This window comes from Rhincodon typus, chromosome 13, assembly GCF_021869965.1.
Source record: "Rhincodon typus isolate 14 chromosome 13, sRhiTyp1.1, whole genome shotgun sequence".
Taxonomy (NCBI): Eukaryota; Metazoa; Chordata; class Chondrichthyes; order Orectolobiformes; family Rhincodontidae; genus Rhincodon; species Rhincodon typus.
The window spans coordinates 9,461,539-9,484,696 of NC_063344.1; the positions used below are offsets into that span (position 1 = coordinate 9,461,539).

The 23,158-nt window shown below is 43.8% G+C and overlaps 2 protein-coding genes across 4 annotated transcripts in view; one reads left to right on the forward strand and one right to left on the reverse strand.

The window, feature by feature from the left end:
- The window catches only part of tmem145 (transmembrane protein 145), a 48,850-nt gene extending 33,926 nt beyond the window's left edge, over window positions 1-14,924 (reverse strand). For 2 of the 3 annotated variants that reach the window (XR_007263528.1, XR_007263527.1), the window contains exons 1-4: window positions 14,709-14,924; window positions 8,076-8,150; window positions 2,957-3,034; window positions 1,352-1,438 (exon numbers count right to left, since the gene is read on the reverse strand). The gene's annotated coding sequence lies outside the window, so the exon portion shown is untranslated. Of the gene's footprint in view, window positions 1-1,351; window positions 1,439-2,956; window positions 3,035-4,522; window positions 4,656-8,075; window positions 8,151-14,708 lie in introns of all 3 variants that reach the window. The other variant, XM_048604441.1, reaches the window with a different exon arrangement.
- Window positions 14,925-16,344: 1,420 nt separating this feature from the next.
- Window positions 16,345-23,158, forward strand: part of hps3 (HPS3 biogenesis of lysosomal organelles complex 2 subunit 1) — a 55,153-nt gene continuing 48,339 nt past the window's right edge. Inside the window, exons 1-3 of the mRNA XM_048604498.1 lie at window positions 16,345-17,376; window positions 17,486-17,767; window positions 17,890-18,408. Of these exons, the coding sequence (XP_048460455.1) occupies window positions 17,554-17,767; window positions 17,890-18,408 (733 nt within the window). The 5' untranslated portion in view covers window positions 16,345-17,376; window positions 17,486-17,553. The remainder of the gene's footprint in view (window positions 17,377-17,485; window positions 17,768-17,889; window positions 18,409-23,158) is intronic.

The window sequence follows — 23,158 nt, forward strand, 5'->3', positions numbered from 1 at the left end:
CATTTCTTTTCCACTGATTGTATCCTGAAGCTCCGGTTGGAGATTAATAATAACTTCTTATTCCATGATAATTTCATTAAACCCCTTTTCTCAGGAATGCTACTTTGCACATGTTCCTCCATCAAAAGACTTCTCAGCACTTCTGAGTTTGATAGATGCTTCTCTCTCAAATTACTTTCCAGCATAGACCCAAAATGAAAAGTCAAAGTCTGGAAAGTTCTCCCCACTTACCTCTGGCTAATTCCCTTGGAACTCTGAGTAATTTCCATTCACTTGGAATTATGGGTATTATAGTTTTAAAAACTACTTGTTAACTCTAAACTCACAGACAAACCCATGTTTCACTTAGAATTCCAAAAATCCAAACTTAAAGTAAACAATATTAAGATAACATATATATAAAACTCAATTTCATTACATTATGTTCACCTGATTTTGTCTCCTTGCTTAGTACTGAAGCAAAGTAATTATTTATTATTTCTGCCACCTCATAATCACTGCCTGAGATTTTTGTTCTCCATTGATTATTCTCATCTCTACTTATTTTATATACATATGCCTCCAGAATATTTCATCAGTTTGTTCTTTTTTTCCTTATTAATTTAGTTGCATTGTTCTGCTATTCCTTCCTAATTTTTTTATTCTCCCCAGTGTCTTCACTTTCTTCCTTTTCATGCTTTCTCCTACTTTCCACATACTTATTGTATTCCACTCCTTCACTTTTTCCCGTAAGGGTTTATTCACCAATATTTCTCATTAGTGTAGAATCTGTTCTTTTAATGGAATACTGTATATTTTTGTTTCGTTTTCAGTTGCTGTTCCACATTGTTTGCCAATATGGTTATATATTTTATTTTCACAAATTCTATTCTTAGCTCTTCTCCAATCTCATATTTGTTATATCTATGCTTTGCTCAATCATCTTAAAGTGTATTTTATGGTCACCATGTTTACCTCTCTGCTCTCATTCACTCCCCATTAATAGATAACCATAATTCTTCTGGTTTGAATAATAAGTTAGAAATGAACTGTGTAGAGCTTGTGGAAATTTTGGATTTGTTGTAATTCCTCATCATTTCTTTTTACTCATTACAATCTTACTGGCAATATATTCCTTCACCTCCCTTTCACTAACAGGCAGACCCTTTATCTTGATCCATTGGATTCTATTTGTTGTTTTTTTCTACGGCTATCTAACTACAGTGTGCCTTTGCCTGCTGCCTAACTTTCTAGATACAGTATGTCTTTTGAGCCCAAGGAGAACAAAATACAAAAATGTTGCTTTTTTCCCCTCAGGGTATCACTGTCACTTTAGTCAGTGCAAGTGCACAGATACAAATACCATACATACCTGGCAGCCAGATAACAGAAAAGTTTGAGTGAGGTTCAACAGTTGATTATTTCCATTGGCAGCCACTGCTTCTTTACTCCAGCAGTCCTGAATAAACACTTTCCAGAATTAATTGTACATTATCAGAGGTTTTTTTTTCTGGGTATGAATTCAGAGCCAAATACAAATTACCAACAGTGACCCTGTAAATCTAACAGTGCTATTCCAGTTGTCTGGTTAAGTGTGGTATCTTATAGGTAAACTGAGCCATAGGGATAGGGAAATTCCTGGATCAATTTCTGGAATATGGTGAGTTGGCTGCTTTAATTGGAGCCGCATTGCAGATATTAGAGTTGGCCTCAGCTTTTGTTCATTTTACTAAAATATTAGTTCCTGAGCTATGGAGGGGAAATATCAGTTCATGATCCTTCTCCAATTATTTCTACATTGTCAAGGTTAATTGCGTTCCGCACAAAATTGTTTTGGTTCAGACTTGAACAGGAACCACGTGAGTGGGTAATGGAGGCTCATCTATTGCTTATCATAGGCAAATATGCCAGCAAAGTATCAAACAATGGTACTGTCCAGGAGAAAGTTCCACAGGCATGACAAACAATATGTGAAGTTGCACCACTGATATTCTGCAATCAGCTAGTAACATAAGCCTTGATGGGAATACCTATAGCAAGACTAAACTATTTCAGCAAAAAGAAATTTCAACAAGGTAGAATCCCTACAGTGTGGAAACAGGCCCTTTGGCCCAACAAGTCCACACTGACCCTCAGAGCATCCCACCCAGACCCATCCCTGAACACCATGGGCAATTTAGCATGGCCAATCCACCTAGCCTGCACATCTTTGGACTGTGGGAGGAAACCAGAGCACCCAAAGGAAACCCACGCAGGCACAGGGAGAACGTGCAAACTCCACACAGACAGTCACCCAAGGGTGGAATCGAACCTGGGTCCCTGGCACTGTGAGGCAGCAGTGCTAACCACTGAGCCACCGCGCCACCCCTACATGTGTACATGTATGATACAAACATTAGATTGCAGGACAATGGTGTCTAACGCAGTAGGCATGAGGGTTAGTTGCATTTTTGATTAGGAATTAAAATGTAAATAATAATTCCAGCCACATAGTCATAACACTCATTCACAGAACATGTGTATGTGTACTTAATGTTTTTGGCATGTGGTAAAATGCTGGTAAATGTTTGTGGCCACAACGGCTAGCTTAAATGGCTGTAGTAATGGTTTCTGCATTTGGTTCCTGCTAAAATGGTATGCAATACCGATGAATATAGTGGACTCCATGGCATTGGAAACACCAGAAATTATGATTAGAAAGCTGAACGGTCTTTGTGGTCATATTCATTAAATTAGAATGGTCAGGGAGGGCAGTATCCCTCACTAGCAGTTCCAACAAGGCAGATGAGGCAAACTGTATCCAATGAACTGCAGAGAAGATCTAACATGCATTGTGACTTAGTTGTGAGGTGTTCTCAAATGAAAATTGTTCATTTGACTGAACTATTAGTTCCTGAAACACTCCATATTATTAGCTATTTCATGTATTTGTACAATTATTTATATAGTACTTATTTAGCCAAGTTGACAGACCTACCTTTGAGCTGTTCTTATACACAGAGGGCCATTGGGTCATCTCGTCATAATAAAACAGCAAATTCACAATATGTTTTGCCTAGCAGGGGTATACAAAAGCATTCAAATGTATAATATTATGAAAATATTTAAAGTTACTATTTTCAGGATACTCCATAGTTAAACCAAATATCTTAAGGGTATAAGGTGGTGCATACATGTGCAGCACAATTATGTAATATCTAATAATGATATCAAAGTGATTACCAAAAATATAAATCATTCTTGGCTTCTTTCATGCACCTCCTTGCAGTGTAAACTGAGCAGTGTTGGTGAACTTTGGAATCAGGAGGTCAATTACAGTTCTACCATTCTGAATCACACTTTCAAAAGAGGACTTTTAGATATTGTTGCAAACCCAAATCAGATAAACATCTCAATTCTCTCTATATTACAGTTAATGGTTCTTAGTGTTTTCTGCATGTCCTTAAATTCTATTCAGTGACATTCTTTCCATTCTAAAATGAGAACAGTAAGTGCTGGAAAGACTCAGCAGATCTGGCAATCTTCATGAAGAGGGAAAGAGTTAACACTTCTAGTCTGTGATCTTCCATTATCCTTGAATTCTAAACATTCTGTCACAGACAAACTGGAAAGTGGGATGAATTTAATTATGATTGCTTTTCCACTCTCAAATATGACACAGTAAGGCATTGGCTGATGAACTCCTTTCCTTTTTTACTCCTAGCCCTTACTGAAGTAGGCTGAAGGGAGTTTCCCAAACCCTGGTTTTTGGATCCTAACCTTTGAAATAAACCCACAAAAAAATGCTTTAAGGTGAAGCTGAAGTTTATGAAAACAATCAAGACATGGGGGAGTTAGTAGGAACTGCAGATGCTGGAGAATCTGAGATAACAAGGTGTAGAGCTGGATGAACACAGCAGGCCAAGCAGCATCAGAGGAGCAGGAGGGCTGACGTTTCGGGCCTAGACTCTTCTTCAGAAATTTCCTGCTCCTCTAATGCTGCTTGGCCTGCTGTGTTCATCCGGCTCTACACCTTGTTATCCAAGACATGGGGGAATTGCTTTGTCACTTCAGCCACACTCACATACACACAACAGGGACTAGTGGTATTATCCCTGGACTCTGAGACCCAGGTAATGTTCTGGTGGCCCAAGCTCAAATCCCACCACAGCAGATGTTGGAATATGGAATTCAATAAAAATCTGGATTGATGATTATGAATCCATTGCCGGTTGTCAGGGGAAAAACCCATCTAGTTCACTAATGTCCTTTAGGGAAGGAGCCTGCAATCCTTACCTGATCTGGCCTTCATGGGATTCCAGACCAACAGCAATGTGGTTGACTCTTAACCTCCCTCTGGGAAATTAGGGATGGGCAATAAATGCTGGCCTAGTCAGAGATTCCCCCAACCAGTGAATGAATTTTAAAAATCTCAACAAATTAAGGAAAGCAGGAGAAGAGAAGAAATACATTGTAAATGACAAATTCTGGTAAATTCAGAAATATTAAAAATCAGTGCATGTGAGTTACAAATTCCCAGAGGTCAGCAGCCAATAATAGCTACCATAATTAACCAGAAACAGTATTTGTTTTCTTCTTGAAGGCAAAGTGTAGATCTCTTTCCATCCAGCAACTTGAATACGGAGATGGATGGACTGAGGTAGGCTACCATCTCAGCCTAGAGTCTTGCTCTCCCTCTGGAAGTCAAAAGTAACTAACTTAGATTGTATATTTAAACAATTCAACAAGCTCTGACTTCAGTCAGTAACAAAGGCAGGCATTTCAGACGATAATTGCCCATCTTGGGGCAACCAATCAAAAGGTCATTAAATTAATGGCACAGCTTTACTTCAAAGAGCTTCTGTTGCAAGATTATGAGGCAATTGTAAAAGCAATAGCCCCATTTTAATATAATGAATTTTGTTGTTTTCCTTCATCCAGAATGGAGTGCAGGATGAGGGTTTGTCTCCAAGCTCTAGTTGGAATGTACATACAATTTGGGTGGGGTTTGGTGGGTAAGGCGGGCGGTGTCAGAAGTTTCTGCATATATGACCCTGTAATCACTCTGAGCCATTTTGAGTCCAACAAGCTTGTTCATACTTTGTAAATAAACAAAAAGAGTCAAATATTTTACACAGAGGGTGGTTGGATCGTGGAATGAACTTCCTGATGAAGTGGTGGATGTAGGTACAATTACAAAGTTTAAAAGACATTTGGATGGATATCTGTATAGGAAAGGTTTGGTGGGATATGGGCCAGGAGGGACTAGCTTAGTTTGGGATCATGTTCGGCATCCTGGTTGGATGGAAGCGTCTGTTTCCATGCTTATGACTCTACGACTTTATGAAAATATTGAAGAGAATGCAGTTTTCTTTGGGATTCTTCATTCCTTCTGTCTGTGCCACTACACACCAGTTTGATGTCAGCCTTCCACTTGAATCTATATACTACTGCAAGGAAATATTTTGAGAGTCTCGATTGCCTTTTTGACCTATGTTTCCCATCTTATTTGGTATATTCATTCTCAAAATAATTGTTCTCTAAAGCAGAAAATTGATCAGGATTGAAGAGAAAAATAAAAGGACCAAACAAACTAGCAGTTAGAGGGCAAATTTAACCTGAACCTTGGGTATCAGACAGGATTGGATGCAGTGCAATGCCTGTTTTATAACTTGTTCAATTTTATGCTCTATTCAAATCAAGTGACACTAACATTGGCGGGCATGTTCTACTTGATGTCTTGGATTTGTTCCATGTGGTGTGTCAAACCGACCACAAGTTATAATGACTAGAGTCTGTAGGCTGTGACAATGCAGATAGCTCCTGGACTACATTGATATGCTTACGAGCCATGGTTGAAACTTTTGAAATGCCCATGATATTGCTCTTTGGTTGACTATTCAAATGCTGCTGTGGAGCATTGTTTTATACTTTGGGCTTCTGTGGGCAATTACTTTTCCTGCACATTTTAGCCTTATAGAGCAGAACTTACTTTTCACAAAGTGATGGACACTATCTTGGCTGATCAGACAAATCACATTTGTAGATGTTGCTGACAGGCTTGAATTTATGTCCTTCTTTTAGCAGCGTGTCAATGACATATTAGTTGGAAGCTCTTTTTGGAAGGATTTACTGGTGTAGAGCCAGTAACCAGTTCCAAAAGCATTTCTGCTAGGTTAGCTTTGGTGAGTCATATTCTGTACCTTTGCATCAAAATCTGATGCGAGTTTGTTGATTGTTTCACCTGGCTGCTGTTGCTATAACATGAACTAAAGCCTATACAATCTGAAGTTGACTCAAACATTTAGTTGATCTTCTAAACTCTCAAATTTGCCAGATCTTTGCTGTCATTATCAGGAATACCAGAGGATTTTACTGTTCCTAACAAAAAGAAGTTTGACTGGCTCTTTCTCATTGTCAGTTTTCTTTGATGCAGAATGTAAAGATTGATTCTTTCTTTAAATAACTACAATTCTGACAGAACGTTCAAGGAGTACTAATCCATGCTCAGATGCTTGCTTTCCAGCTTTATTATGCTCTCTAAAAAAAGGTAAAATAAAAAATACATGTTGTACTATACTGTTTTTCTTGTTTTAAGATATTATTGAAAACTTCTCTTTATTTCTTGTTTGTTGCTTTTCAGGTTGCGCTCATGGTGGCAATTATGCCAAAAAATTGTGACATCATGTTTTTTTGAATTTTTGCTCCATTGCCAAGAAGCAAGAAGGCATAATCAACCAATGTCTGGACATAGGTAAGGCCTTTATAATGATTTTTTTTAAAAAATGCATTTTCTTCAATATTTCACACCAGGGGCACTTTAATAGCTTGGAGCTGTGCTTCAGCATCTTTGAAACCATTTTTTAAAATCCAATTAGCTATGTTGCTGAATTTTCTTTAAATTAAGATCGGAAATAAATGTCAGATTAAGTAAATAAGTAATTCTTCTCCAGATTGTGGCACTTTAGACTTATTTGTAAACTTCAGCTTTGAACTCAGGTAGATGAGATCACTGCTGCCGTTTACCTTTTAAGCCTTTAGCATGAACTATCTGCCACTAACTAGCTGTCACCTTTAGCTTCTAGTACTCTCCTGTTGCCACCATGATGTACAAACTTCAGAAGGCTTCTTGGGTCAAATATCACTTGCAATATATCATGGTCTAAATGTTTCCCGATATGTTTACCTTACATAGCATAGATCACGAAGATTGGGTTCTGCAATATCTCCATGTTAAAAGTTCTTATTCTGGTTTTCAACTCTGTCCATGGCCTCAGAGTTCCCTATCTCTATTATCTCCTGCAGTCTCACAGCCCTCATATGTCTGCATTTTTATAATTCTGACCTCATAAGCATTCTTAATTTTAAATTGTTACACAATTGATGCTGTGCCTTCAGATACCCAAATCCTAAACTTTGCATCTTTTCCTCCCAAACCTTTCCACCTAACTCTGTTACTTCCTTTAACACGTTCCTTAAAACTAATCCTTCATTGAACTTTTGGCCAAATGCTCTAGTATCTCCTTTTGTGGTTTGCTGTTTAATTTTGTTTTATAACGATTCTGTGAAGTACAGGAAGAATATTTTATGTTAAAAGTGCTTTATAAATAATAATAGTTGATATTGTTTCTTCCTTTATCAGAGTCTGTTTAATTAGCACCATTCTTTTACCAACTGGATCCAGATTTCAGGATTTAGAGCATAACTATGTACTGATAAATTTCCAGTTAAAGGACAAAAGGGTGGTACCAGGCTATAACCTAGCGATTCTTCACAAATACGGGAGAGGCGCAAATAAGAGAGAAATTCACTGAAGCATTCCAACAACTTCCAACATTCAGCGACACAATTCTGTTCATCACATCACTTACTAAACGTGGAATTAAATTCAAAATTTATATAGAAGGTAAATTTAAAAGATTGAATTAATTTCTAACAATTAAATTATTTAATGCAAGATATCCTCAACAAATGTTAGTAGTGTCCAGACAACACACGACACTGTCCATGAACAGGGCTATTAATTTTTCAATCTTTTTTATCAGGACACCTGAACACATTCCATCTTTTTCTTCAATTATCTGAAATTCTGCGGCTTTTCTATATTTAATTCTTACCTTGGGATACCAGATATGGTAGTTGATCTGTCCTTTCTCAGACAGAAAACAAAATTTGGTCAAAAATACCCATTTCTGAAACAAAAATAAAGTAGTTGCAGTAAAACAGGTAATTGTTTAAAGAGAAGCCTAAAGTAAACTCAAATAAATATAGTTGCAAGTTAATGAATGAATGGTGCTTATATTTACAATGTTGTGTGAGCAAGGGTCCACATTATTAAAGAGCCCAGGACACAAATGAGCTGAAGCTGTTCAACTACAGTGTATCTATGCTGTAACCTTTCTTTGATTATGCCTATCAGCAAAGGTATATTACTTGTCTCCAAGACGGCAGTGGAGTGGGTCTCCTGAGCTGGAGCTTGTCCACTCCGTCCGTTTCTTTTATTTAAATCTCCCATATTGCACTTTTATTTTCTTTTTACCTCCCATTCTGAGGCAGCATCGGCAATGTCCAGGGGGAAAGCCAATGCAGTATCATAGCCTCAGCATGGACTTGGACTCCTGGCCTCGAGGTGAGGCCCAGTGCAGTCTGGGTTGAAAGGACTGTTATTCTGTGTGGACAATCGTACTCATTAGCGAATGATTAATGATGACCTCGCATCAAGATCTGGAAACAGGGTCAAAAGTTCAATCCACTGATAGACACAGAAATTATCTTTTTGGTTTAAAAGCACAACCCTTCTCCCAAGTAGCAATATAAATGCTGTTCAGCAAAGTTCAACCAGCACAGTAACTCAAAACGTAAAACAAAATAAAACAAAGAATTGTGGATGCTAGAAGTCTGGAAGAAAACCAGAAATTTCTGGAAAACCCCAGTAGGGTTGGCATAAGACAGAATTAACGTCATGTACAGTAACCCTTCTGCAGATGTGAAGAAGGGCACTGGACTCAAAATGCTAACTCTGTTTTCTCTCCACGGATGCTGCCAGACTTACTGTGTTTCTCCAGCAATTTCAGTAACTCAAAAGCCCAGTTATGGACAAGATCAATACTCTCATCACCAGTGGGCAATTCCTAACTCTATATGCCGGATCACCAAGTTCGAAGATGGCAAGTGAGCCCGTTCAGATCATTGTCCCTTCTCAAATTCAGTCCTAGTGCATATGCTTCTTCCAGGGAAGCACACATTGCCCAAATGTTTTCAATATCTTGATTAGCTTGGGAATACTGAGGGTATCAAACCTGAGCCAAGATGGAACAGTTTTTAAATTCAGCAGCAACCAAGTGCAAATCAAAAGGGTATCAGAGCTCAATCATTAGTGGTCACGTAATTACTTTAGACCAAAGAGCTTGCCTACTTTAGTCAACAAATGAGGAGCTATTATGCTCTTTTGCACTGTGGTAGTGCCCTTAGCACTTGGGCAGAAAGTCCAGGCTCAGGTCCCACCTGCCTTGAAGACATGCCTGAGCAAGGTGATTTATAAAAACAATAAGGAGATAGTGAAATGTCAGCCCATTCACCCAAAGGAAAAATCTAGCAATGTGGCCCATTTGTAAATGAATACAACTGGTGGCAAAACCGAAACTGGTCTACTTGATTTAAAGATGTGTTTGAAATCTTTACTTTTTTTAACTTCTTCAAGACTTGTACCACCAAGGCGTTGATATGTAACTTCATAGATATTCACCAGTGCTAATTTATGAACAACAAAAATCCCCAACACTATGTGATTCTTCTTGCTTGTGATCAGATACAGAACTATAGTTTTATTTGCCTAAATGCAAAAACAAAGTGAAGCAGTGCAAAAAGTGTTCAGTCAGCTGAGCTTTTGCAGATAGTGGAGAAACAGAACTCTGTAATCTAACTGATAATAGTCAAGTGATATATTTCAGAGCACTGGAGCCTGCATATGTAACTTCCATTTCTCTATGATCACAGTTGCGTGTTACATGAAGAAAGTATTTTCTAAATAATACTGACCATCTTTCAAAATGTCCAAGGAATAAACACAAAAGCTACTACGTCACGTATAAGCTGGCTCAGCTGTTCTCTCAGACTGCTTTTGTGTCTGATGACAGGGCTACTCAGAGGAACAGTTCCAGTAACAGTTCATAGGAAAGAAGACACGATGGGTCTAATGGCCTACTTCTGCACCGAAACAATTCTTTGATCCTGTTTAAGGCCTGCCTCCACTCAGTTGATAAAGAAGCCATCAGTCCAGTTGCAGAATTGAAGTAGTGTCTTTCCACATTGATCCTCTCTTTTCATAAATCTTTTCAACTCTGCTTACTAGTTGTTTTTCTAAAGCTGTACCAACGATTAATTTAATGAATCTTTACAGGATTCTTAAGGAGCCTGACAGGGTATAAATGCCGAGAGGATGTTTTGCATCATGGGAGGATCTAGGACCTGAGAGCGTAGTCTCAGAATTAAGGGACACCCCCAATTTAAGACTGAGATGAGGAGGAATTTCTTCTGCAGGTTGAAAATCTTTAGAACTCCTTGCCACAGAGAGCTGTGAGGACAGAGTCCGTGTGTACATTTAAGGCTGAGATAGATGGACTTTGATCAGCAAAGGAAGAGGATTATGGGAAAAGGGCTGGAAAGTGGATAGGAGGAGTTGGATCAGCCATGATCCTATTGAATGGTGGAGCAGGCTCGATGGGCCAAACAGCAGACTCCTGCTCCAATTCAAATGGTATTATACTAACCAATTCTTTCAATCACATGCAACTGAAACACAAATTCAAAGAATTAGCCATTTGATTAAGACATCATCAAATGTCTCAAGAAAGAGTAGATAAAAAAACATCCACCCATACCCACAGCAAGATAATGAACATAATACATACTTCCTTAGATTAGCTGGTTGATTTAGAGATTGATAAAACCACTCCTCTCAACATCCCATTCAAAACAATTAAGGAAACAAAAACGAGCGGAATGCTATGATCATCTGACAGAATCTCCCAGAATTACTGTACATTTGAAAATATGTGCAAGAGAAAAGTGAGGTCAAGTAGATTATTTGATTTGATTTTCCAAAGCACATAAAAATAGGTCAGTTGTAGACCGTGAATATTTTTGTCCAGCTAAAAAAAAAATGATGGCTTTATCACTAAGACAATTAATCCAGAGTTCCAGGTAATGTTGCGGGGCCCAGTTTCAAATCCTACTCATAGGAGACTGCAGAATCTGAATTAATTAATAATCTGCAAATAAATTGAATGATGACCATGAAATCATTGTTTGATTGTCAGGAAACCCCACCAGGTTCACTAATATCCTTTAGGGAAGTAAATCTGTAATCCGTACGTGTGACTCCAGACCCACAACAACGTGGTTGACTTTTAACTGTCCTCTGGGCATTTTTAAAAAATTTATTGCAAAAATATACTTTATTCATAGAAGGAAATCTTTATGTACATACACAGTAAATGAAGCCATTCTGATCTATACTGTCTTTACTTACAGAGAATAAAATAAACATTGGCCTTCGCTTTTCTATACATTTGTAATTAACCCTTTGGCATTCAGCTGAGGCATCAGCAGGGTCCCGTTACTGAATGGGCTCCCTGTTTTGCTTTGGTAGAAGGACCTTACACAGTAGCCCTTCCCCACTGCACCTTGGTTGCAGCTGCCCCAAGCTTTATTGCATCCCTTAGCATGTAGTCCTGTACCTTGGGATGTGCCAGTCTGCAACACTCAGTCAGGGTCAGCTCTTTCAACTGGAAGACCAGCAGGTTTCAGGCAGACCAAAGAATGTCTTTCACCGTGTTAATGGTCCTCCAGGCGCAGCTGATATTTGTTTTGGGGTGCATCCCAGGGAACAGACCATAGAACACAGAGTCCTGTGTCACAGAGCTGCTTGGGACGAACCTCAACAAAACCACTACATTTTTCTCCAGACTTCCTTTGGATAGGCACATTCCATAGATACAAAAACGAAGTTGATGAAAAAGCTCAGCAGGTCTGGCAGCATCCGCGAAGGAAAAAAAAGAGTTAACGTTTCGGAAAGGGTCACTGGACCCGAAACATTAACTCTGTTTTTACCTTCACAGATGCTGCCAGACCTGCTGAGCTTTTCCAGCAACTTTGCTTTTGTTCCTGATTTACAGCATCCGCAGTTCTTTTGGTTTTTACATTCCAGAGGTAGGTGTGAGACAGTGCTGGCCCCTCTGCAGTCACTTTGAGGACAGTGTACAGTGGCGCAGAGAGTGTGGGCACGCTTGGTCTCCCAGCCAGAGCCCTTCTCACCACCAGCGAAGCAATGGCCTGGTGCTTGTTGGAAAGCCCTGTTGATGAGGCATTCTGCCAAATGACTTTAGCAGTCTGCACAGGGTACCACTCAACAAGATACACCCTTCTCTTTTTCCCGAAGGGTCTCAGGGACACTGGGCAATTAGGGATGGACAATAAATGCTCGCCTAGCCAGTGACATGCTCATCCTGTGAATAAAGAAGAAATCACAGACTCAAGCCCACAACTTGGTCAGGGGCGTCAACCTGACAATCAACAAGAGTTAACAAGGTGTAGAACTGGATGAACACAGCAGGCCAAGGAGCATCAGAGGAGCAGGAAAGCTGACGTTTTGGGTCGAGACCCTTCTTCAGAAATGGGGGAGGGGAAGGGGATTCTGAAATAAATAGGGAGAGATGGGGAGGCGGATAGAAGATGGATAAAGGAGAAGATAGGTGGAGAGGAGACAGACAGGTCAAAGAGGTGGGGATGGAGCCAGTAAAGGTGGTGAGTTAGGGAGGGGATAGGTCAGTCCAGGGAGGATGGACAGGTCAAGGAGGCGGGATGAGATTAGTGGGTAGGAGATGGGCGTGGGGCTTGAGGTGGGAGGAATCGTTAGGGAGGCAGGGACGAGCTGGACTGGTTTTGGGATGCGGTCGAGGGAGGGGAGATTTAGAAGCTTGTGAAGTCCACATTGATACCCTTGGGCTGCAGGGTTCCCAAGCGAAACAGGAGATGCTGTTCCTGCAACCTTCAGGTGGCATCGTTGTGGCAATGCAGGAGGCCCAGGATGGACATGTCATCCAAGGAGTGGGAGGGGGAGTTGAAGTGGTTCGTACTGGGAGGTGTAGTTGTTTGTTGCGAACCGAGCGTAGGTGTTCCGCAAAGCGATCCGCAAGCCTCCGCTTGGTTTCCCCGATGTAGAGGAGGCCACAACGGGAACAGCGGATACAGTATACCACAACAGCAGATGTGCAGGTGAACATCTGTTTGATGTGGAAGGTCTTCTTAGGGCCTGGGATAGGGGTCGGGGGGAGGTGTAGCACTTGCTCCAGTTGCAGGGAAAAGTGCCGGGGGTGGTCGGGCTGGAGGGGAGTGTGGAGCGGACAAGGGAGTCACGGAGAGTGTGGTCCCTCCGGAAAGCAGATAAGGGTGGGGAGGGAAAAACGGCTTTGGTAGTGGGGTCAGATTGCAGATGGCGGAAGTGTCGGAGGATGATGCGTTGGATTCGGAGGTTGGTGGGGTGGTACGCGAGGACGAGGGGGATTCTGTTTTGGTTGTTCTTGCGGGTAGGGGGTGTGAGGGATGAGTTGCGGGAAATGCAAGACACAGTCGAGGGCATTTTCAACTACTGTGGAGGGGAAGTTGCAGTCCTTGAAAAACAAGGACATCTGGGATGTCCGGGAGTGGAATGCCTTATCACAGGAGCAGAGGCGAAGGAATTGGGAATAGGGGATGGCATTTTTGCAGGAAGGTGGGGGAGAGGAGGTGTATTCTAAGTAGCTGTGGGAGTCGGTAGGCTTGAAATGGATATCAGTTTCCAGGTGGATGCCAGAGGTGGAGACAGAGGGGTCCAGGAAGGAGAGAGAGGTATCAGAGATGGTCTAGGTGAACTTAAGGTTGGGGTGGAAGGTGTTAGTGAAGTGGATGAACTGTTCGAGCTCCTCGTGGGAGCACGAGGCAGCACCGATACGGTCATCGATGTAATGGAGGAAGAGGTGGGGGATAGGGCCAGTGTAGCTTTGGAAGAGCGATTGTTCCACGTATCCTACAAAGAGGGAGGCATAGCTTGAGCCCATGCGGGTACCTATGGCCACCCCCTTTGTCTGTAGGAAGTGGGAGGAATTGAAAGAGTTGTTGAGGGTGAGGACAAGTTCGGCTAAGCGGATGAGGGGGTCAGTGGAGAGGGACTGGACATCCATGGTAAAGATGAGGTGTTGGGGACCGGGGAATTGGAAGTTCTGGAGGAGGTGGAGAGCGTGGGTGGTGTCACGGACGTAAGTAGGGAGTTCCTGGACCAAGGGGGAGAAAATGGAGTCAAGATAGGTGGAGATAAGTTTGGTGGGGCAGGAGCAGGCGGAGACAATGGGTTGACCAGGGCAGTCAGGTTTGTGGATTTTGGGAAGGAGATAGAAGTGGGCAGTGCAAGGTTGGGGAACAATGAGGTTGGAGGTTGTGGGTGGGAGGTCACCTGAGTTGATGAGGTTGTGGATGGTTTGGGAGATGATGGTTTGGTGGTCGGGGGTGGGATCATGATCTAGGGGACGGTAGGGGACGGTAGGGGACGGTAGGAGGTGGTGTCGGAGAGCTGGCGTCTGGCCTCGGCGATGTAAGGTCAGTGCGCCATATTACAACTGCGCCTCCCTTGTCCACGGGTCAGTAAGAGTCATGGGACAAGATGTCCCCAAATCACATCGACAATTAATTGTATTTTTTAAAAAATATAAAATTACCTTCCCAGTCTGTAGTTTCCCAGCTTCGTACTTCCCACTGACTAAAGACAAACAAATAGTGAGTAAGGGACCTAGTAACAGCCCCAACTGCCTACATTGACCCATGGCCGACCGTTAACTCAGGGACAAGGAGCTTCCCACCTGGGGCACCTAAGCCACGCCCCTCGCCACAGGTACACCCAGGCGCGCGCAGCCCATGTCCTGACACCGCCCATCGTCAGCATCACCGGCAGAACGCTAGTCAATTGGGTAACCTACGCTTTGATTGATAGCGTAACGGACCAGTCGGAATGAAGGGCTCCCTCCCGGCCCCGCCTTATCGCCTCCAGAAGACTGGCAGCACGAATACCCAATCAAGACAAGGTTCGCTCCGCAGCGCGCTTTCCCGTTACATCATTAGATCGTTAATCCATTGGGTCGCCGGCGAGTCATCGACAACATGGGAGACCAATCAAAATGAAGGGCTCCCACAAGGCCCCGCCCTTGCTACGTAACTACGAAGTGTGCTGTTAGTCCATTGGATAAAGGAAAGTGATTGACAGCATGATAGACCAATCTAAATGAAGACCCCCGGCCGCCGTATTACGTTGACATGAACGAGGCAACAGATATTTCAGAAACAGGACTTCCACATGCAAGCGATAAGAAGGGTCCAGACCCAAAATGTCAGCTTTCCTGCTTGGTCTGCTGTGTTCATCCAGCTCTACACCTTGTTATTTCAGTTTCACCTGCAAGATATCTTTTTCTTAAAAGAATAGACAGTTTGCAATGTTCATTTAAAAAGTTGCATTTCGTACTTCAGATTTCTAGTATCTTGTAGTCCCCTTTCTTTTTGTCCTGCGGATGATAACAATTTATCCTCCACCCGGCCCTTGCCTTTTGATTAACAGCATAATTTTCGATAAACTACTATATCCGCTTTGATAGACATGTCAATGAATCAATCACCAGCAGCTGTATGGAATTTCAACTCTTCATTGGAGTATGTCAGCAAAGTGGAGTGTAAACGCTTTCCATCATAAGACAGCATTACACGTGATTTGTGAACAACTGTCAACAGGGAAAATTGTAATGCATTTAAGTTTGTTTCTGATATTGGCTTTAATTTAATTCGACTATTAATCACAGTGTTGTTAATAGCATGAATGTTTGAACCCCTCCAAATTTGTGAAAACGAAATTTTACAACTGTCGTCAGTCTAGAATTATGGAATCAGAGATCACAAATCGAAGCTGGTCATAACAAATCTAGTAAGGATCTTAGATGAAGTCCTTCAGACAAAGACTAATTAGAATGTGGTCCATGCTACCGCAGAAGGTGGTTGCGTCAAATAACATAGGTACATTAAAGGGGAAATGAGCCAAGCAGACCAGGGAGAAATGATTAAAAGAATATACTGATGGAGATAGATGAGAAGAGCTGGGAGGAGGCTCGTTAAAAGTATAAACACTAGCAATGATCTGAATTGCCTGCTCCTGTGATGTAATAATGTAATTTCAATCTCTGCAGACAACTCGTGAGTATAGATGATTTCCTCGTGAATAGGATGGTGAGAGACGTCAAGAGGGGATAGGCTGGAAGATGGCAGATGAAATTTAAGCGAGGATTGCAAAGAGGTAGACTCATAAGCGAAATATAAAGTAAAAACTACTATTCTAAGTACATAGACAGAAACACACGAGGGTGCTAGAAAGTGAAAGATTTACAACGTAGGAGGCTATTCGGCCAGTCAAAGGCAGGCCAAAAAAAGTTACTCAGCCTCAACTCCTTTCAATTCCTGTTCCTATCGCCTGCAGGTTATATAACCTCAAGTAGTACCAAATTGATGAAGGTTTCTGCAGCTACAGTGTACATTCAAGGTTCTGATAGACTTTTATGTACAAGACAGTCAAGGGATATGAGGTGTGGGACGGGAGGGTATGTTAGGTAGGGGAAACATGGAATTCAGACCACAATCAAATCAGGCATTTTCTTATTGAATGGTAGGCTGGGTTGGAGGAGACAAATTGTCTGAAATACTGTAATTTCTCAGGATCTTACTTTACTCGCCGTAGCAGACAGAAAGCGAAACAAAAGCAAATAGCTAGAGAATCTCGAGTCCGGTGTCCCATCTTCATTGATAGCTAAATGGGTCAAATGACTGTCACCATTCCAGTTCTCACCGAAGGCCAGCGATTTAACTCATTTTTTTAAAAAAACCCTCTATCCACAGACACGTTTTGGCAGCCTTTCCTGCTCCATTGCAGTTTTCACTTTCAGGGAGGCTTTTGCTGTGTGTTGACATTGATTGATTGACGCCCAGCGTCTCATTCCCATTGGCCAGCCGCCTTGCGAGGATGGCGGGGCCATCCCAGCTGACGTTTCCCATTGGCCGAGCACCTTTTGATTGACGGCGGGGTCATTTGGGCCGGCGTTTCCCATTGGCCGAGGCAACATAGAAGCTGACAATGTTACAATGGTTGCGGAAGCAGTGTGGGACTTTCCAATAGTCGAAAGGGATCTCGTGTTCACAGGAGAAGCCAGAGAGCTCTGCGCCGACGAGGAGCAAAAATGCAACGATGGGATCCTGGAGGAAAGTAACTTGTCTACAACTCGCTTGTCCGCATCGATTGCCGGTTATAAAAGCTTTTGGGGACATAACAAGACGTTAAGTTGCGCCCATTAAATTGCAAGTGCCTTTACTTTTAGTTCAGCTAATGTTTTTCTCAGCTTGTATCTAATGAAAAGGCTGTGTAATGGTGTTTTCTCTTTCTTTCTCTTCCACTATCTGATCCTAGTGATTTAAAGGGGCAGGCACCGCTCCTTCCCGATCCCTTCACCTCGCTAATCAGAGTGAAAGGAAGAGATGGTGCGAGTGTACAACTGTCACCCGTTCGCCGCCCAGCTGATCGTTCCCGTTCAACACGAACCGGATACTTTGTGCTGCGGCCGGGATACTCTCTTCGTGGTCTCCGCCGGGTGTAAAATCGAAGCGTTCAGCGTAACAGAGAGCGGATGCCAGCCCATCTGCACCTTTAACGCCCTCGGGAAAGTCCAGAAAATAACGTTCAGTGAAATAGGTAAAATGTCTCCGCATGGCATTCCTTAAGTCAGTGCATATGAAGACCAGATCAATAATGTGTTTGTGAAACGATTCACTTGTCATTCATTTATTTCGTGCCTCCTATTTCTCCCCATCCAGCTTGCTATCTTGTTGCAATCGAAGAGAAAAGTAATGTTCTCTCCCTGCGGGTCTACTTCAACTGGAAGGGATGCCAAGCTCAAGGGAAGTCCCGAGTTGGCGTACGGATCGTGGGGCATATGCTGCAGGCTCCATTTGAAGGAGCACCCAAAGATCAGATGGAAATCATCGAGGTGCCACTCTCGGAGCCCCCAGTCTCCGTTTCTTGTTGCCCCATCAAGGGGGACTTGGTGGTTGGCTGCCACAACAAGGTGGTTTTCTTCCGGCTGAAGGAGGTGGCACTGGCTGGTCAGAGCCCCGTGTTCGATTTCGAGCGATTTCTGGTGGTGCATGTCGGTTTGAAGCTGCTGGAAGTGGCGTTTTGCAATGGCTGCTTGGCCATGATAGCGGACCTGGAAGTGCTGGTACTGAAGTTAGAGAGGGCCAGACAAGTGGAGAACACAGCGGAGCAACAAGTTGGTCGGAAAGCAGCTCCAGTCAACAAAGCCACTGACAGAGAAAGCAATGACACTGGAGAAGGTCAGTAGAAAACCGATCGCCTGTGTACCATGCTGACCTGTGCTTCTACGGTGTTTTGAATATTTAATTCTCTGCAAATTAATACTGGCAGTCAGACCTCCTCGGCACTCCTCTTGCGTCTGAGTCGAAGACCATGGTCTAGGTTGTAACTCCCAATTTGGTGATATGCAAGTGCTTTGAGGTTATATGAGGAGCTAAGTTGATGCACCACCTTTTGGGTAGAAAGGCCCCCTGAAACTCTTTGGAAGAAAGAAAAGGGCATTCGTTTGGTCTCCTGCCCAGTATTCTTCCCCAATCAACATGACAGAGAGATTAGGATGTCATTACCCCATGGCAGCTTTTGTGGGAGCTGACTGTACACATAACAGGCAGCACAGTGGTTAGCACTGCTGCCTCGCAGCACCAGGGATCTGAGTTCAATTCTAACCTCAAGCAACTGTCTGTGTGGAGTTTGCACGTTCTCCCCGTGTCTTCATGGGTTTCTACTTGGTGCTGTGGTTTCCTCCCACAGTCCAGGAATGTGTAGGTTAGTTGGATTGCCCACGATAGATTGTCCTCTAGTGTTCAGTATTGTACAAGCTAAGTGGATTAGCCATGGTAAGAATGGGGCTACAGGGATTAGAAGGGGGGTTTCTGGGTAGGATGCTCTTTGGAGGGTTGGTGCAGATGTGATGGGCTGAATGGCCTCTATCTGTGCTCTCGGGGATTCTATGACATTGGAGGCTTGGACTTCTATGTTAAAATACTGATCATATTTTATGGGGGGGAAGGGGTCAGTTAAGCTCAGTTGCCTGAATGGCTGGTTTGCAATGCAGAGTGATACCAACACCACAGGCTCATTTCCCACACTGGCTGAGGTTTCCATGAAGGATTTGCCTTCTCAACCTCCGCTCCGCCTTTAGGTATGGTGGCCCGTAGTCCCTCCTCCCTCCCCCACCCCATCTCCCCTGCCCCTCCTTCCTCCGTCCTCATCCCTCTCACTGCAGGGAGAGAGTGGGAGTATGTTCTTGTGGAACTATGGTCCAATAGGATTATGGCAATTCTATATTTCAAAAGTTTTCAAATTGATTCTAAATTTGCGTTTGATTTATGCCATGGACACAAAAGATGTTCCTTAAATACACATCTTCATATTTGAAGGATAGAGGATGTCTCTAGGTCTGCAATGGTGAAAGCTGATTAAAATTAGCAGTCCAGAGAGGGGCAGAGATGTTAAAGTTGTTCATGTTCATGATTGCCAAGACTTGCTAGAAATGTGTCTAAGTGAATGTCAGGTTGGGATCTAATTCAAACAGTAATTGCTGGAGAAACTCCGGTCTGCCAGCATCAGTGGATGGAAAGCAGAGGTAATGTTTTGAGTCCAGTGACCCTTCATCAGTTGTCATCTGCCAAGTCTGAAGTACTGAAGAAAAGTTACTGGACTCAAAAAGTTAACTCTGCTTTCTCTCCACAAATACTACCAGACCTGCTGAGTTTTTCGAGCAACTTCTGTTTTTGTTTCAAATCTCCAGCATCTGCCCTTCTTGGTTTTATTGTAGGGGGTATACTTCAATCTGACTGGGACCCCCCTTCTTTCTGAACAGTCAAAAGAAAGTTCGTACATATTGTTTATTTGAGATTTCAGGCAACGAATAACCAGTTAGGAAGGGCATCAACACCTGTACTGTCTGACCACCAAAAATGGAATAGCCAGTATTTCAGGTGAGGTGGGGGAGAAACATTTGTTGGGATGGAGAAGTGAATTACAAACTTTCAACCCGCAGTCATTCAACATTTTGATTAAGACAAGTCAGATGATGCAGTGTAAAAATCCAGTGCCACGTCCTGTAAATCTCTGCACTGAGAGGGCCTTGCTGCCTAAACATTCATAGTTTTGTATTTAACAATATCTGGGATGGTAACATGACAGTTCATTAGCAATTATGAATCATTTGTCTTGAGCATTGTTGTCACTTGAACGATATGGGGGTGACATGCGTAAATTTCAGTTTTGGAGGAAACCTGGCAGATGACGCAAAAGTGGTTGGGAAGATGAGTGGTGAGGATGATACAACTATCTGCAGAGGGATATAGACAGGTTAAACAAATAGACAAAACTTAGCAGATGGAATATAATGTGGAGAAATATGAGATCATGCACTCTGGTAGAATATTATTGAATATTATTGAAATTGAGAAAGACTGCAGATAGCTACAGAACAGAGGGATCCTTCTGCATGAATCATAATAAGTTAGCATGCAAGTTCAGCAGGTAATAAAGAAGGCAAATAGAATGTTGGCTTTTATTTCAATGTGGATGCAGTACTAAAATAGGAAGGGTTTGCTAAAACTATACAAGGCATTAGTCTGACCACAGCTGGAAGACTGAACAGTTTTGGGCCAGTTTATCTAAGGAAAGATATAATAGTATTGGAGGCAGTCCAGAGAAGATTTACTAGGCTGATACCAAGTATGGAGGGAGATAGTAGGAACTGCAGATGCTGGAGAATCCGAGACAACAAGGTGCAGGGCTGGATGAACACAGCAGGCCAAGCAGCATCATAGGAGCAGAGAGGCTGACGTTTCGGGCCTAGACCCTTCATCAGAAAAGGGGGAGGGGAAGGGGGTTTTGAAATAAATAGGGAGAGAGTGGGAGGCGGATAGAAGAGGGATAGAGGAGAGGATAGGTGGAGAGGAAACAAACAGGTCGTAGAGGCGGGGATGGAGCCAGTAAAGGTGAGTGTAGGTAGGGAGTTAGGAAGGGGATAGGTCAGTCCAGGGAGGACGGACAGGTCAAGGGGGCGGGATGAGGTTGGTCGGTAGGAGATGGAGGTGCGGCTTGAGGTGGGAGGAGGGGATAGGTGGGAGGCAGGGACGAGCTGGGCTGGTTTTGGGATGCGGTAGGGGGAGGGGAGATTTTGAAACTTGTGAAATCCACATTGATACCATTGGACTGCAGGGTTCCCAAGCGAAATATGAGTTGCTGTTCCTGCAACCTTCGGGTGGCATCGTTGTGGCACTGCAGGAGGCCCAGGATGGACATGTCGTCTGAGGAATGGGAGGGGGAGTTGAAATGGTTCGCGACTGGGAGGTGCAGTTGTTTGTTGCGAACCGAGCGTAGGTGTTCTGCAAAGCGGTTCCCGAGTCTCCGCTTGGTTTCCCCGATGTAGAGGAAGCCACACCGGGTACAGCGGATGCAGTATACCACATTGGCAGATGTGCAGGTGAACATCTGCTTGATGTGGAAAGTCTTCTTGGGGCCTGGGATGGGGGTGAGGGAGGAGGTATGGGGGCAGGTGTAGCACTTCCTGCGGTTGCAGGGAAAAGTGCCGGGTGTGGTGGAGCTGGAGGGGAGTGTGGAGCGGACAAGGGAGTCACTGAGAGAGTTGTCCCTCCGGAAAGCAGATAAGGGTGGGGAGGGAAAGATGTCTTTGGTGGTGGGGTCGGATTGCAGATGGCGGAAGTGTCGGAGGATGATGCGTTGGATCCGGAGGTTGGTGGGGTGGTACGTGAGGACGAGGGGGATTCTTTTTTGGTTCTTATTGCGTGGACGGGGTGTGAGGGATGAGGTGCGGGAGATGTGGGAGACACGGTTGAGGACGTTCTCGACCACCGAGGAGGGGAAGTTACGGTCCTTGAAAAATGAGGACAACTGAGATGTACGGGAGTGGAATGCCTCATCCTGGGAGCAGATGCGGCGGAGGCGAAGGAATTGGGAATAGGGGATAGCATTTTTGCAGGAAGGTGGGTGGGAGGAGGAGTATTCTAGGTAGCTGTGGGAGTCAGTGGGCTTGAAATGAATATCGGTTTCTAGGTGGTTGCCCGATATGGAGACAGAGAGGTCCGGGAAGGGGAGAGAGGTGTTAGAGATGGTCCCGGTAAACTTAAGGTTGGGGTGGAAGGTGTTAGTGAAGTGTATGAACTGTTCGAGCTCCTCGTGGGAGCACGAGGCGGCGCCGATACAGTCATCAATGTAACGGAGGAAGAGGTGGGGTTTAGGGCCGGTGTAGGTACGGAAGAGGGATTGTTCCACGTAACCTACAAAGAGGCAGGCGTAGCTTGGGCCCATGCGGGTACCCATGGCTACCCCCTTTGTCTGTAGGAAGTGGGAGGAATTGAAAGAGAAGTTGTTGAGTGTGAGGACGAGTTCGGCTAAGCGGATGAGGGTATCAGTGGAGGGGGACTGGTCGGGCCTGCGGGACAGGAAGAAGCGGAGGGCCTTTCGGCCATCTGCATGGGGAATGCAGGTGTAGAGGGACTGGACGTCCATGGTAAAGATGAGGTGTTGGGGACCGGGGAATTGGAAGTTCTGGAGGGGGTGGAGGGCGTGGGTGGTGTCACGGACATAGGTGGGGAGTTCCTGGACCAAGGGGGAGAAAATGGAGTCTCGATAGTTGGAGATAAGTTCGGTGGGGCAGGAGCAGGCGGAGACAATGGGTCGACCAGGGCATTCAGGTTTGTGGATTTTGGGAAGGAGATAGAAGCGGGCAGTGCGAGGTTGGGGAACGATGAGGTTGGAGGCCATGGGTGGGAGGTCACCTGAGGTGATGAGGTTGTGGATGGTTTGCGAGATGATGGTTTGGTGCTCAGGGGTGGGGTCATGATCAAGGGGGCGGTAGGAGGAGGTATCGGAGAGTTGGCGCCTGGCCTCGGCGATGTAGAGGTCAGTGCGCCATACTACAACTGCGCGTATGGAGGGATTGTCTTGTGAGGAGAGGTTTGTAGATTGGCTCTGTGTTCCTTGAAGTAAGAAGAATGACAGGCAACATCT